The sequence below is a fragment of the Cryptomeria japonica genome, chromosome 3 (genome assembly GCF_030272615.1).
Source record: "Cryptomeria japonica chromosome 3, Sugi_1.0, whole genome shotgun sequence".
Taxonomy (NCBI): domain Eukaryota; kingdom Viridiplantae; phylum Streptophyta; class Pinopsida; order Cupressales; family Cupressaceae; genus Cryptomeria; species Cryptomeria japonica.
The window spans coordinates 913,140,577-913,157,168 of record NC_081407.1 but is presented as its reverse complement, the minus strand read 5'-3'; the positions used below and the strand labels follow the sequence as shown (position 1 = coordinate 913,157,168).

At 36.4% G+C, this 16,592-nt stretch overlaps 1 protein-coding gene across 3 annotated transcripts in view; it reads left to right on the top strand.

Moving 5' to 3' along the window:
• Nucleotides 1–16,354, top strand: part of LOC131072604 (aspartic proteinase A1) — an 83,207-nt gene extending 66,853 nt beyond the window's left edge. For all 3 annotated transcript variants that reach the window (XM_058009000.2, XM_058008855.2, XM_058008921.2), the window contains 2 exons: nucleotides 15,793–15,881; nucleotides 15,971–16,354. In XM_058009000.2, coding sequence (XP_057864983.2) covers nucleotides 15,793–15,881; nucleotides 15,971–16,055 — 174 coding nt within the window. In that variant the 3' untranslated portion in view covers nucleotides 16,056–16,354. The remainder of the gene's footprint in view (nucleotides 1–15,792; nucleotides 15,882–15,970) is intronic.
• The last annotated feature ends 238 nt before the right edge of the window (nucleotides 16,355–16,592 follow it).

Genomic DNA, 16,592 nt, shown 5'->3' with positions numbered 1-16,592 from the left:
TCATTTCACTTTGTCACCTTCCAAATTTATATTCAATGGATTTGTCATGCTCTACTCCATTCATCCATGCCCCGACATCATCCGCAACCTTGCAAGAAAAGCAATTATATCAAAAATCGCTCTGGTCCCTTCCTGAGGGACAGGAGCGAACTAGGCATTTAACACTGTTATGGACGTCCCAAAAATCTTCAATTTATATTCAATGCGTTCACCTCATGTTTTCCCTTGCTTTTGAACGTAAACTTGCCTTGACCCTTGTTTGGATTTTGCAAAATGAAGGAAATCGCTCTGGTCCCTGGGAGAGGGACGAGAGCTACAAGGTACCTCGCCCTGGTCCCTTGGAGAAGGACAGGAGCGATTTGGTCAATATAGGTCATTCTCCTTCGTTTTTGCATCTCAAATTATATTCATTTGGCAAAGCATCTTCCCTTGGACGTCCTCAAATCATTAAGTTTTCAAAATCTTGCAAGGACAAGGCGAAATTTGAATTGTAGCTCCGGTCCTTCACTGAGGGACAGGAGCGATTTTCTTCCTGGAGGCATTTCTGTGCTCACGAAAATCTTCAATTTATATTCAATGGAAAGATCTTGTCGTTCTCCATCACTTCAAACGTAAAATTTGTCTGGACTCTGCAAGGATGATGAGATATTTGAGAATGAGCTCCCGTCCTTCACTGAGGGACAGGAGCGATTTTGCTCCTACAGGCCAAAATAACAAGATTTTTCACATTTTAACACTTCACGAGGCGAAAACAAATCAATTCCAATGCCCAGGATCAAAATTCAAAAAAGTCAAAATTTGGTCAAAATATTCAATCGGACAAAAATTCACATTGACGGCCAACACTTAGACAAATTTAAGCTCTGCATGAACATTCCAATTGAAAATTAGACCATTTTGGCGAATTCATTGCATTCAAAATTTGCATTCTAGAAAAGGAAGCTCAAAAGCTCTCAAAAACGACTGGATTTTGGCTTGAAAAGGCAAAATTTAAAACCCTAAGGCTTAGCCCTAAATCCAGACGACTAACAAACTAACAAAACCCTAAAAACGAAAGCGAAAACGAGCGAAAACAAGCAAAAAGAGGGGGTCCCCATTTGTGATGGGGCGATGTGTGAAATGGTCACAACAGGCACCCACATGGAAGCAGCCCATATTTGAAATTCAGTTTTTATCCTTTAATCATTGATATGCTCTGACCAACGACAGTGGGGGTTTAAAATTTCAGTTTGACATTTTCAGAGTTGTGGAGACCTCCCATAAGGCTCCATTCTTAGAAAAAAAATTGAAAAAGGACTGCAGTTACGTATGGGAGTTAATGGTTTTTTTTTTCCATTTTTTGTTTTAGTTTTTGGCATGTGGAGGTTTCTAGAGAGGGCTGCGTAGCATTCAGGGCAGTAGTTTAGAAGTTTGAAATAGGGGCAGCTTTTAGAAGAAAGGTTTTTTTTTGTTTTGGGGGGGATTTATAGGGGCAGCTTGGGAGATTTGAAGTGTGGATCGAGAAGAATTAGAAAAAAGGCTTTTGGTAAGCCAGTGTAGCTGCTGCAAATACTCCATTATTGCAGGTCTATACATATTACAGACCAATAGCAGATTTGGATAGTGGTTTGTGAAGCCAATGGATTTGGCTAATGATTTAGTAAGATTGTTTGTTGTTTTAGTGAAAGTTTCAAGGAGTTTGTTTACATAGATTAGAAGTTAGAATCCATCTTCCTTGCTGTGGTCAATCAGATTGTTTGAGTTATTCAGAAAGTGTTCCAGATGATTGTAATCAAGTGGAATTGATGGATTGAGAAGCCGTTGTGAGGCTACTAATGTAAACTTTATGTTGCAGATTTGATGAATAATATTATTGTTGCAGAAAGTTCTTCTTGTGTTTTGTTGTTTTGTGTTTGAATTTGAAGTTTATAGGCAGGAGTGTTCTGCTGTTACATCAGTGGTATCAGAGCTAGAAGATCTTAGTGCAAGCAGATTTGCCAAAGGGAGGCAGCTTGCACTAGGTTCGAGTTTGTGGGTGTTAGGAAAATGAATGCAAGAGGACTCCCACATGGTTGGGGTAGAGTTGGAGTTAGAGGCAGGGGAAGAGGTGGTAATTTTGTTCATGATGATGATTTTGGAGCCTTAAGAAGACAAGTCAAAACCTTACAAGAAGAGATTAAAAGAGGGTTTGCAAGAATAAGAGACACAGTGAGTGATGAAGAAGAAGGGAATTTGGATAATGCCAGCCAAACAACTGAGAAAAGAGAAGCAGCGGCAGTAGTTGCAAATGACCCACTACTAATTGCATTATCAAGGATAGGAAAAAGACCCAAGATCGATGTTCCTACATTTAGTGGGAATTTAAATCCAGAAGAATTGGTAGATTGGCTGAATGATATGGAAGTGTATTTTGAGTTTGAGAAAATAGGGGATCCTGATAGAGTGAGTTTTGCTAAAACCAAGCTAAAAGGACATGCTTCAATTTGGTGGAGAGAAGTCCAATTAGAAAGAGGAAGAAAAAGAAAAGAAAGAATCACAAAGTGGGACAAAATGGTGGAGAAAATGAAGAGACAGTTCATTCCTGTAGACTATGAATTAGATCTACTCAAGAAGATGCAAGGATTGAAACAAGGAGCCAAGACAGTAAAAGAGCATACAAAGGAGTTTCACAAAATCCTCATTAGAACCGGGCATGCTAAAGCAACTAAGGAGGTGGTGGCAAGGTATATTAATGGCTTGAGGCCAAGCATACAAGAGGAAATGACTTTGGTGAGAGTCCTTACAATGGAAGATGCATACCAAATTGCCTTGAAGATTGAGGAGAAAATGAAGAAAATATTTGAAAATAAACAGAGAGGAAAAGGCCGAGGAAAGAACGGTGGAAGAACATTAAAAAATGATGATAACCCCCAGAAAAATCAAAAATTTGATGAGGGAGGCAGCAATAAAAGTCAGAAATATGAAGACAAATATGGGTCAAGAGATCAAAGTTCAAGAGGCCGAGGAAGATCCGGAACAGGTTTCGGAAGAGGAACCTTCAAAGGAACGTGCTACAAATGTGGTGAAGAAGATCATAAATCCTATGATTGTTCTCATGAAGAGGAGAGACCAAGAAAGAAGGTCTGAAAATAAAAATAGCTCAAAGAACATAAATGAAGAAGGAGAGCCTTCATCCTAGTTAGAAGAAGCTGAAGGAGGAGAAATCCTAATGACTAGAAGAGCACTAATAAGTGAAGACAATTAACCAGCACAAAGGAAGAAGTTGTTCAAGACAAGATGCAAGTGCGAGGGTAAAGTTTGTAATGTCATTATTGATAGTGGGAGCACTGACAACCTAGTGTCAAATGAGACGGTGAAGAAGTTGGACAAGAAGAAGCATCCAAATCCATATCAGATAGCATGGGTGCAAGATGAGAAGAAATTGTTGGTAAATGAACAATGTGTGGTAAAATTTAAAATAGGTGGTTATTTTGATGAGATATTATGTGATATAATTCCAATGGATGCATGCCATATCTTGTTAGGAAGACCTTGGCAATATGATAGAAAAGATTTGCATGATGGGTATAATAATGTTTACACAATAACTAAGGATGGAAAAAGACATAAGTTGAAGCCTTTAAAAGAAGATTCAGTTCAAGTTTGTAGTAATGCAAGAGTGTGTTTGGTTGATGCTAGGAAATTCCTTCAAGGTATGAGACATAAAAATGTGTGTTTTTGTAATGTCCCCACTCTAGTCAGTCTCAGTGATTGATGGGTTAGCCTATTATTTTGGACTGTCGTAGGCTAACATTTTGGATAGAGAGTCTCAGTGGTAGTTCCACTTCTTCAATTCAGTTCCAAGGCCTTTGCAATCAATGTATGGGCTTAGTTGAGGGACTTATTATTTATAGTAAGTCAATCTGGCAGTTGTGATATTTTTAGTCAGGGCACCTGGACACATGGGGGTTATTCAGTGTTGACCCTAGCTTTTGACGGCACGTCAAAACACTAATTATTGAGGGAGATAAATATTTTAGTGGCTAAGTTATTTAATTAACTTATATGGATATTATAAAGTCATAAAGTGACTTTATTAAAATTATAAGCCACTTAAATATTATAAAGTGACTTTATAAAAAATTAAAAGGTCACTTAAAATATTAAAAGTAATTTTAAATCATTTAAATGAAAAAATGTGTTCGAGATGAATTTAAACTATTGAAAGTGATTTAAATACATTTAATGTATTTAAAATTGCTTTGGGGCGTACTTACTTGGAATTTGTGTATTTGGGGGTTATAAGGAATTTGAAGGCATTTCAAACTCATTATTGATTATTTGACATTGTTTGATTATTTCCTTGTGGATTGTCTGAAACAAGGGTTTTAGAGGGTTTGCAATTGTAGAATGTTCATTCTTCATGGATTTATGATTTTGAGGCTGTGAAAGATCAGCTGAACTATTGCAAACTGAGAGGGCTTCATTCAAAAGTATTTATGTGCTTCACCAGAGGTTAATTGTGATAGTTATTTGCAGAATTTGAATAAGGAAACAATACATGTTAGGCGCCTCATTAGTAGCATTTTGAATTTAATAAAGGCAGTTGTACACTTCTCCTTTGCTGGTCGTACTCTTTCAGCTTGCCACGTGGGGGTTCCAGGAAGGACGTTTTTTTGGTTGGAGGCTGAAACGCCTCCCTAATTTGCATTTTGAGTGAACAGTCCCCAATGCCTAGCCTATTCAAGCTATCCCATCAACTTTCTGGCTCAAAGAAATCACATTCTGGACTTGTACACCAATTTTGGCCAGTCTCCCAGTTTTGGTTGACAAACACCAAAATTCTTCATTTAAAATAAGACCTATGGGTATGCAATTAGCAGTAGAATTTATTGCAGTAGTTATCTATATTCATAATATAGTTGCAGTTGCTCTCAATTTCATTTCTATTTGGTTCTATGTGCAATTCTTGCCTGGCACGTGTTATTTTTTGCTTTAAAATTGTTCAAAAACCTTGAAAATTCAAAAACACATCAACAATAGTATTTCAGGAGAGTTAGAACCACTAGGGTTCTTACAGTGGTATCAGAGCCAAGTTCCTGCCTTCCTAGAGGGTTAGGAGTTCTTATGCATCAACAACAGTTTGGGCCTCACAGGTATTATACACGCAAGAGACTTGGTTTGTAGGGGGATCCAGATCAAATTGAAGAGATGCCATTGAAAATTCTGGGGGATAGGAATGATGGTGAGCCACATAGAGAGCCTGTTAACAATGAGGACCAAGAAGCCGAAATTATTATGAGGGGTCTAGTAACTGGACAACGACAGGTGACAAATATGTTGCAGTAGTTGACTACAGCCATACAACAGATCACTATGCCAAGGGAACATAACCTGAACCAGGAAGAAAATGGAAGTGTTGTTGGTCGCCCAAGGGCAAGAGTGGCACCCACACACACCTATGATAGGCCTACATGCCCAACCTTTGTGAGGGATAAACCTGAAGAAGAGGACATGGTTGAGGAGGAAAATGGGGTAGCCTTTACAATTAATATGACGACACTTCATGATGAATGGGATGCATTACCACCAAGAGTTAAGGAACACCTTAACTTTGACATGTTCATGAGTCAGAAGAGGGAACATAGAAAGAAGTGGAATTGGAATGAGAGGAAACCTTGGAATACAACTAATGATCTCAAATATGCAATCAACAAGCTTACACTTTCTACTTTTGATGGCAGCGGTAGACTCACAGCCAGAGCTTGGATTAGAAAGTCGGATACCTTCTTGACCTTACGTCCTATGTCAGAAGAAGATGCCATTAAGTTTGCAGCTTTGCATTTGGATGTGGTAGCCCATGACTAGTGGCACCATGGGATGGTTACCTTGCATCATGACCTTATTACTACATACCAAGAATTCACTAATAGATTGGTTGAACATTTTGACAAAAAAGATCCAGAATTGTATTTCAAAGATTTCAGCTGAAACAAATGGGTAGCTTGGAATCTTACATTAGTGAATTTCAAAAGCTCTCGGTCATGGTAACAAATATCTCAAAGAGAAGGTTGGCCATTCTTTTTGTTGAAAGTCTTTACGAGCCTATGAAGGGTTGGATTAAGGCTTTTGATCCCCCTACCTTACAAGAAGCTATGAGGAAAGCATGTAGCATGGAATTTACAGCTCCACGTAGTAAGTTCAACTCAAACAATTCAAAACCATCTTCATCCTTTAATGACAACAAATCTGATTCAAAGAAATCAGAAAATGGTGATCAAAAGAAGAAATTTGCAGCACCTTTGGATAGGGAAACAATGAATGATTTGCATAAGAAGAGGTTGTGTTTTTATTGCAAGGGCCCTTATGATCAAACCATGATTGTCCCCTCAAGCCTAAGGATCAAAATAGGTATATGGAATGGTTTTATGAGGGAGAAAACATGAGTGAAAATACAGACCAGCAAACTAATCAAGAGGATTCAAGGTCTGAAAACTTAGAAAATGAAGTTGCAAATGCAGAGAAATTGGAGCTACAGGAAGCTCATATATCTATCATGCAAAGGGAAGGCTCATTTAAGTTGCGTGGACTCTTGGCTGGTCAAAGAGTCATTTCCTTACTTGATATAGGTGCATCACACAATTTCATAGATGCACCACTGGTGGAAAAACGTGGTATTCAAACTCAAGAGTTTGAAGGATTTAAGGTAAAAGTTGTTGATGGTTGCACTCTCAATTGTGAGAGAATGATTCTGGATCTGCCTATGAAACTTAATAACTGTAAGTTTAAGGCATATTTTTATGTGGTTAACATGGGAAACACAGATGTGGTTCTTGGTATGAAGTGGCTTCATGCAATTGGAGAGTTTACACTAAACCTTAAGGACATGGAAATGAAATTTAACGTTGATGGGACAATTCACATACTTAAGGCCATCAAGGAAAGCAACTTGAGAGTTATAACTCTCAAAAGAATGGAGAGACTTATCAAACATGATATGGTAGAGCAGGCAACAGAGTATAAATTGATGTTTTCTTATGAGGAGCAGCATACAACATCCTATCATTCAGATGTTTAGGAGGTTAGAGTTAAGCACACGAAGGTGTTCAATGGCATACTGCTTGGTAGACCTCCTGATAGAGGCATCGAGCACATCATTGAGTCGAAGGAGGGCACCAAGCCCATCATGATTACACCTTATAGGCACCCAAAGCGTTTGAAAGATGAAATTGAGAAAACCATCAAAGAACTTTTAGCTTTGGAACAACATGTGATTCCTTCTTTAGGCTTAGCACCCCTGGATGATGAGGGGGAGTTGATATTAGCACCTGAGGCCATTCTAGATTCCAGAGAGCGTCATCTTCGGAGGCGGGTTAATGTTTGGTTAAGTGGACAGATCTACTAGCAGAGGATGCTACTTGGGAGAGTGACAGTATTTTAGAGCATCCAGCATTGAGTTTGCTTGAGGACAAGCAAATTCAAGGAGGGCGGATTGTAATGTCCCCACTCTAGTCAGTCTCACTGACTGATGGGTTAGCTTATTATTTTGGACTCTCGTAGGGTAACATTTTGGATAGAGAGTCTCAGTGGAAGTTCCACTTCTTCAATTCAGTCTTGGTTTCAGTTCCAAGGCCTTTGCAGTCAATGTATGGGCTTAGTTGAGGGACTTGCTATTTATAGTAAGACAATCTGGCAGTTGTGATATTTTTAGTCAGGGCACCTAGACACATGGAGGTTATTCAATGTTGACCCCACAGCTTCTGACGATACGTCAAAAGACTGTATATTGAGGGAGATATTAATATTTTAGTGGCTAAGTTATTTAATTAACTTGTATGGATATTATAAAGTCATAAAGTGACTATTAAAATTATAAGCCCATTGGTTAACAGATTTGTCCTTCTTAAATACCTTTCAATAAATGACTCCCAAATGCCTAAATTGAAAGACAAAAACAAGAACCAACAGTTGAGTCACTTGCAATGGTGAGTGCAAGTGCTCTCTGAATTTTGATATGAAGGTACAACTCCCTTCGTTGGATAAAAATGCATATTTTCTGAATATTCTTTTAACCGGAAAACAATAAAGGCAACTAACATCTGCTCATAGCCATGACACAGATGCGAATAACAGATTTATAATGAAGTGAATGAAGATAAGTAAAACACAGTTTAATTACCCACACCCAAGAAAATACCCTTTCCAATAGAATCAAAATGCCCTGGACTCTGATCGAGTCTCTCTCATGCCTGAAAGGACAAGGGGGATCAGAATGCCCAGGCAAAGAGCTAACATCAGATTTTTGTCCAATATATAAGTTATTTATGAAATCAAAGTTTCAGAATTAAATGCATACACAGTTTAATGTAACAGAAAAGGCAATGAAAGGTAATCACAAGAGAAACAAAGCTCATTGTAATCAAAAGAAAATATTGACAAATGCATAGATCAACAAAATCTTCTTCATTCCATCAATGCCAAAATGTGAGCTCACAGACTCAACACTTCTGAAAAATAAAACTGTGCAGTCCAGAAAACAATGTTCCCCCCTCTTTTTTACAGCAAAAAAAAGAAAAAAAAGAAGCCCTGCTCTTTTTTTTCTTTACATATATATAGCCTCTATTTTTTAAAAGACTTTTAGTTATCAATAATTGATTCTTGAAAAGATTATTAATTAATATTTTCTTTATCTTTTACCTTCTTCCCAACAACTCTTCTTTTTTCTAGCTTCAAATTTTTTATCCTCCATTCTTTTCTAAGAAATATTTGTAGAAAATTTAAATTAAACACATCTAATTATGTGGTTGATAGGTGGACATATTTTTTATATCTCCAGGATAAATTATTATCTGGATCTCCATTTCAAAAGAGTCCCCACTGTGAGCTTCTCATAATAATCTTTTTCTCAGAATTTTTTATAGACTCGTACTCAGAGATCAATAACTTTTGAACGCAATAATATTTTTCCAATAGCTCCAGTGAGGATTTAGAAAACTAAGTTTTATAAAACATATCAAAATTTCAGCGTGATCCAACAGTTGAATTGATAGTTATGCCCCCCGCACAAATCTTGATTTTTCTGTCTAAAAATAAAGACTCAGAAAATTCGTGGTTATAGGTTGCATTGAAAACTACAAACAATATACATGCCAATGTTATTGGATTATTGAACTTGCTGAATTTTGAACTCACACACTCTGAACCTGCATCTGTTTAATCTGATAAATTTCTGAACTCTAAATTCGAACCTCTGAAAGTGAACCTACGGACCTTGAACCTTGAACATGCAGGGTTCAATCAGAAGGTTCAAAATTATAGACTTTGCCCACAATATGCTTCATTTATCACTTTGTCTTCATATTTAGCTGCGCGTTGAACCTTTAAACCTTGAACCTTGAACCTTGAACCAAAGAAGGTTCAAAGTTCAAGTTCAATGACAAAAAAAATACAAAGACCTTACACTCATAAAAACTAAAGCTGTGATACAACCCGCTCTGGTTGAACCTGAACTTTGAACCTGAATTTTGAACTTTTGAAATTGGTTCAATGGTTCAATGTTAAACCTAAGGCATGACATTATTCCTTTGGGCTTCCATAGAAAAACTTGCATAACTTTGTACTGAGGGCTTCGTTTCTTGTGAAATTTTAACTATAGAATTAGTAACCCAAGTAGAGCATAACCCAAAAATCATTTTTGCATAGGACACATAAGACTTGGGATTTAATTGTTTGGGCATATGGGTAACCCAAAAATAAAAGCATTAAAATCTCTCAGCCAACATGGAGTTTAGCCATAAAAACTAGTCATTTTGGAGAAAATGAGGTTAAAATTATCTCTACAAGAAAATTGTGTCATCTTTCACATAATTTGAAAAATAATGATTTTTTTTTTGTGACTGACAAGTAGAGCATGTCCATGAGGGTCCTTGAAAGTTTGAACAAAGGTGACCAACACTTTCAACATTAAAACATTAGCAATAACTGTTTTTTAGCTGATTATGAGGCTTTAGGCGCGAGCAAAAATATAGGGGTAACAAAGCCACTTAAATATTATAAAGTGACTTTATAAAAAATTAAAAGGTCACTTAAAATATTAAAAGTAATTTTAAATCATTTAAATGAAAAAGTGCGTCCAAGATGAATTTAAACTATTGAAAGTGATTGAAATACATTTAATGTATTTAAAATTGCATTTGGGCATACTTTCTTGGAATTTGTGCATTTGGGGGTTATAAGGGATTTGAAGGCAATTCATACTCATTATTGATTATTTGACATTGCTTGATTATTTCTCTGTGGATTGTCTGAGACAAGGGTTTCAGAGAGTTTGCTAATGAAGAACGCTCATTCTTCATGGATCTGTGATTTTGAGGCTGTAAAAGATCAGTTGAACTATTGCAAACTGAGAGGGTTTCATTCAGAAGTCTTTATGTGCTTCACCAGAGGTTAATTGTGATAGTTATTTGCACAATTTGAATAAGGAAGGAGGCAATACAGGTTAGACGCCTCATTAGCAGCATTTTGAATTCAATAAAAGCAGTCATACACTTCTCCTTTGTTGGTCGTACACTTTTAGCTTGCCACGTGGGGGTTCTAGGAAGGACGTTTTTTTGGCTAAAGGTTGAAACGCCTCCCTCATTTGCATTCTGAGTGCACAGTTCCCAACGCCTAGCCTATTCAGGCTATTCCATCAACTTTCTGGCTCAGAGAAATCACATTCTAGACTTGTACACCAATTTTGGTCAGTTTCCCAATTTTGGCTAGCAAACACCAAAATTATTCATTTAAAATAAGCTAAGGACCTACGAGTATGCAATTAGCAGTAGAATTTATTTCTTATTTATAATATAGTTGCAGTTGCTTTCAATTTCATTTCTATTTGGTTCTATGTGCAATTCTTGCCTGGCACATGTGTTATTTTTTGCTTTAAAATTGTTCAAAAACCTTGAAAATTCAAAAACACATCAACAATAGTATTTCAGGAGAGTTAGAACCAGCAGGGTTCTTATAGTTTGGCTTTGATTCCAAAAACTAACATTGAAAATGTGGGAGATGTTTCAGGAGAGATTGCAAATTTGTTGCAGGAGTTTGGGGACATTGTCTCAGATTATGTGCCTAAGGGACTTCCACCGATGAGGAAGATAAGTCATTAGATCGACCTGGTTCCAGGAGCCAGTTTTCCAAACAAGACATCTCACAGAATGACTCCTACCAAGACAAAAGAGCTCAATAGGCAAGTAGTAGAGTTATTGGAGAAGGGCTTGATTCGAGAGAGCTTGAGTCCGTGTGCAGTGCCTGCGGTGTTATCACCGAAGAAGAACGGAGAATGGAAGATGTGCATTGATTCCAAATCCATCAATAAGATTACAATCAAGTACAAATTTCCAATCCCAAGGATGGATGATATCATGGATTGGTTGAGTGGAGCTCAATCCTTCACTAAGATTGACTTGAAAAGTGGGTACCATCAGATTCAGATCAAAGAAAGAGACGAGCGGAAGATTGCATTTAAGACGAAAGAAGATTTGTTTGAATGGTTGGTCATGCCTTTTGGACTTACCAATGCATCCAATACTTTTATGAGGTTAATGAATGAGGTATTGAAATAATTCCTGGGAAAGTTTGTTATAGTTTACCTTGACCATATTTTGATATTCTCTAAGACTATGGATGAACATTTAATGCATATTCGATTAGTATTTGAAAGGCTTAGAGGAGAAAGATTGTTAATGAATCTCAAGAAATGCAGCTTTGCAAAGAGAGAGTTGGTGTACTTGGCTTTTATTGTATCAGGTGATGGTATTGGAATGGATCCTGAGAAGGTGAAGGCTATCCTAGAATGGCCAACACCGAAAAGCGCAACAAAGGTGAGATCATTTCATGGTCTAGCTAGTTTTTGCAGAAAGTTTATTAGAGGTTTCAGTAGTATATGTTCACCACTAATTGAAACAATGAGAGGAGATAAGAAGGAGTTCAGATGGACAACAAGGGCAGCAAAGAGTTTTGAGTTGTTGAAGGCAAAGGTGACATAGCAACCAGTGTTAGCACTCCTAGATTTCAACAAGGTGTTCCGAGTAGATTTTGATGCAAGCGGAAATGCTATTGGGGTTGTTTTAAGCCAAGAAGGTAAACCCATTGCCTATTTCAGTGAGAAATTGAATGATGCAAAGAAAAAGTATTTTGTTTATGATCAAAAATTTTATGCCATAGTTCAAGCACTTAAGAAATGAAGGCATTATCTTTTACCCAAGGAGTTTGTTTTGTACACTGATCATCAAGTACTACAATATTTAAGTAGTGAAGTTAAGTTGAATCAGATGCACATGAAATGGGTAGAGTTTTTACAAAGATATACATTTGTTTTAAAAAATAGAAGTGGGAAATCTAACAAGATTGCAGATGCATTGAGTAGGAGGCAAAATTTGTTAATTTAAATGCAGGTAGAAGTTGTTGGTTTTGATAAGCTCAAGGAGCTACACAATGAAGATCTAGATTTTAGTAAGTATGGAAGGCATGTAAGGATCTTATTGCAGCAAATAGGACAAGATGGTTAGATTATTTAATCCAAGATGGTATGTTGTTTAAAGGTAACCAGTTATGTATTCCAAAAAGTTCTATAAGATTGAATTTAATCAAGGAAAAACATAGTGGAGGTCTTGTAGGACATTTTGGTTTTGACAAAACCATGACACTTGTGGATGAGAAGTATTATTAACCTCAAATGCAACAACATGTGAGAAAGTATGTTCAAGGATGCAGGATATGTCAAATGGCACAAGGAGCTACCCAAAATACTAGTTTATATCAGCCATTACCTATACCTTAGAGGCCATGGGAAGAAATCAATATGGTTTTTTTCTTGGTTTGCCAAGAACACAAAGGGGTTATGATTCTATATTTGTGGTGGTTGATAGGTTTTCCAAGATGCTCTTTTTATTCCATGTAAAAAAACTAATGATGTTGTCCATGTTGCAGAGTTGTTTTTTCAGGGAAATTGTGAGGCTTCACAATTTACCGAAGAGCATTGTTTCTGATAGGGACACAAAGTTTGTTGGCTGCTTTTGGAGAACATTATGGAAGAAGATGAAGAATGATCTGAAGTTTAGTTCAGTGTACCATCCACAGACAAATGGACAAACTAAAGTTGTAAACAAAAGCCTGGGTAATCTGCTACGAAGTCTAGTTGGTGATAGGCCAAAAGGGTGGGATTTGATCCTACCGCAAGCTGAATTTGCATACAACAACTCCATCAATAGGAGTACAGGTAAATCACCATTTCAAATTGTTTATGGCAGCAATCCTAATGATGTTTCAAATCTGAAAAGGTTGGATGGAAGTGATAGAAGAAGTGTAGAAGCAGAGGACTTTGCTGAACATATGAAGAGCCTACATGATGAGGTCAGAAAACATATTGAGAAAATGAATTGTATAAGTCTAAAGTTGATTTGAAGAGGAGACATAAGGAATTTTAGGTTGGAGATGACATAATGGTTCATTTGAGAAAAGAAAGATTTCTAGTGGGTACTTACAATAAGCTCAAAATGAGGAAATTTGGCCCATGTAAGATTGTAAGTAAACATGATTCAGGTAATGCATATGAAGTAGAGTTGCCTAAAGGATTCAATATATCTTCTATTTTTAATATTTTAGATCTAACAGAGTATCATGGAGGTGAGTTTCAGGGAGATGTAACAGGAGCACAGATGAACATTCTAGCATCTACCACACCAAAGGAGGAGATAGAAGCAATTTTGGATAGTAGGGTAAGTAAGGGCACAAGGAACAAGCAATACTTTAGATATTTGGTTAAGTGGCTTGGAAAACCAATTGAAGACTCATATTGGTTATCAGAATCTGAAATTAAAGGACTTGGTTTCCCTCTTGAGAAGTGATAGGGTCACTTTTCTTTCTTCCATGGGAGTCTAATGCAGAGCATCCACGTGGAAGCAACCCATATTTGAAATTCAAATTTTATCCTTTAATCATTGATATGCTCTGACCAACGACAATGGGGGTTTCAAATTTGAGTCTGACGTTTTCAAAGTAGTGGAGACCTCCCTTAAGGCTCCATTCTTAGAAATTTTTTTGAAAGAGGACTGCAGTTACGTATAGGAGTTAATGGGTTTTTTTTTTCCTTTTTTTCTTTTAGTTTTTGGTGTGTGGAGGCTTCTAGAGAGGGTTGCATAGCATTCAGGGCAGCAGTTTAGAAGTTTGAAACATGGGTAGTATTTAGAAGAGAGGTTTTTCTTTTTTTTTGTTTTGGGGGGGATTTATAGGGGTAGCTTGGGAGATTTGAAGTGTGGGTTGAGAGGACTTAGAGAAGGCTTTTGGGAAGCCATTGTAGCTTCTACAAAAACTCCATTATTGCAGGTCTATACAGACCAATAGCAGATTTGGATAGTGGTTTATGAAGCCAATGGATTTGGCTAATGATTTTGTAAGATTGTTTGTGGTTTTAGTGAAATTTTCAAGGAGTCTGTTTGCATAGATTAGAAGTTAGAATCCATCTTCCTTGCTATGGTCAATCAGATTGTTTGAGTTATTTAGAGAGTGTTCCAGATGATTGTAATCAAGTGGAATTGATGGATTGAGAAGCCATTGTGAGGCTACTAATGTAAACTTTATGTTGCAGATTTGATGAATACTATTATTGTTGCTGAAAGTTCTTCTTGTGTTTTGTTGTTTTGTGTTTGAATTTGAAGTTTATAGGCAAGAGTATTTTGTTGTTACATCAAGATGCTAGCATCTATTGACTAACACAGTGCTAGTACATGGTGAGTGAGCAATCAATTACATGTCTTTGATCTTCAGTGTATCAGAATTGATGAGGAATTGCTAGTCTTTCAAGAGTGATCTACCCCAAATCCCATAATCAAATTTTCACTTCTGAAGGCTAAATGATCCTTAATTGTTGTTGTTAAATTCTTAGGGATACAAACACAAATTTTTCACTAGCTCCAGATTGTATCTCTCACCATACGACGTGCTAAAGGCCATTCAACATGCAACAACATAAATATTAGAATTACTAAATAATAGGGTGCACACAAAATGGAAAATGCATAGCACGAGTTTTCAACTTGAAAAAACCCAAATAGGTGAAAAACTCTAAGAAGGATATACTACCAGTATTCCAACGCTAAAATCAATATTTAATACTATTTATTCATAGATTTAGAAAATTAAAATTTAGATGATTAGAGTAAGGTTCTACGAGGGGCTTCAGTTTCTATTTTCGAGGAGGTTCTATGAAGAATTAAAAAGATTGCTATGTGATTATTTAAAATCTTCTCTAGAAAAATAATTGCCCCACATTTTAGATCTGCATATCTAAGAAGGTTGAAATGGAGTGGAGCTATAAATTCTCTTACCAGCTTATGAATTTAATCTACCATTTGTCAAACATCTTAAAGTTTAGATTCTCACCAAAAGAAAATTTCACAGGGCTTTCGTAAATTTGGGAGCTTAAACTTTTAAGCTAATCTACATACTAAATTTATGAGACACTAGATTTAAAATATTCTTTAAACTTTTAAGCTAATCTACATACTAAATTTATAAGACACCAGATTTAAAATACTTTAAAAATCTCAACAACGCTTGCTGAAATTTTTTAGGAAGCCTCCTCCATATGACCTTACCCTTATTATAAATAGACACTAAAATTGAATATTCATAAAATCACCAACTCTACAAATTACTTCAAGGAAATTAACCTAACCAAACTGAACTAAACAACATTACTTCCAAGAAAATTTAACCTAATCAAAATGAACTAAACAACCTTTAGTATTCCTTAGTAATAATTGCTTTATATGACAATTGTGCTGACAGTACATTCTAAAAGTTGGCGAAGGTGTTGGAGCTCGATGCATAAGTGGATTCGTGGGCTTGGATGTTCCTCCACCACTAGGGCCTACATGGTATGTTGCACCATTTACATTTTCTTATCGATTTGCAAATATAGATTCAGAGTATGTAGTTTTTTAGTCTCTTATTTCTTTTTTGGCAGGATTCTCGGAGATATTTTCATGAGCTTGTACCATACAGTTTTTGATTACGGGAACTTAAGAGTAGGCTTTGCAGAAGCTGTTTGACAATGCACATATAAACAATTGTCTACAGTGACCAATTAGTGTAATATTGTGTATAGCCAAAGCATGCACGTTAAGTCATCTGGCAAAACTTTAAAGTTCTTTTATTGCTTTAGATGCCTTCTTGTGTATAGTATCTCAAATATTTGGTGTTTTAGGTTGGTAATCATGGAGGGGCTTTTTAAAAAATAAAGTTTCAGCAATACAGTTAGAACTGGAGCTATTGGTCCTATTAATTTTGTAGTGCAATTCAACTTAAAAGTTTAAGTTCTTAAATTTAAGAAAGTTGGTGATTTCATAAATACATAAGCTTTGTCTATCGATAAAAACAAGTTAAGGGCATGTTCCCCATGCAACTGCTTAGCTCATTTTGGCTAGCAGCTGTTGGTCAACTTTTTTAGGAAATATTTGTGGAGGTGGTGGCCCCATGAGTATTTATTTTTCTGCTTATTTTTACGCGACATCTTAAAATTGATATTAATAATATTAGTAATAATTTGTGCGCAAGAAAAAATAAAAAATAAAATGTTAAGAAAAAAG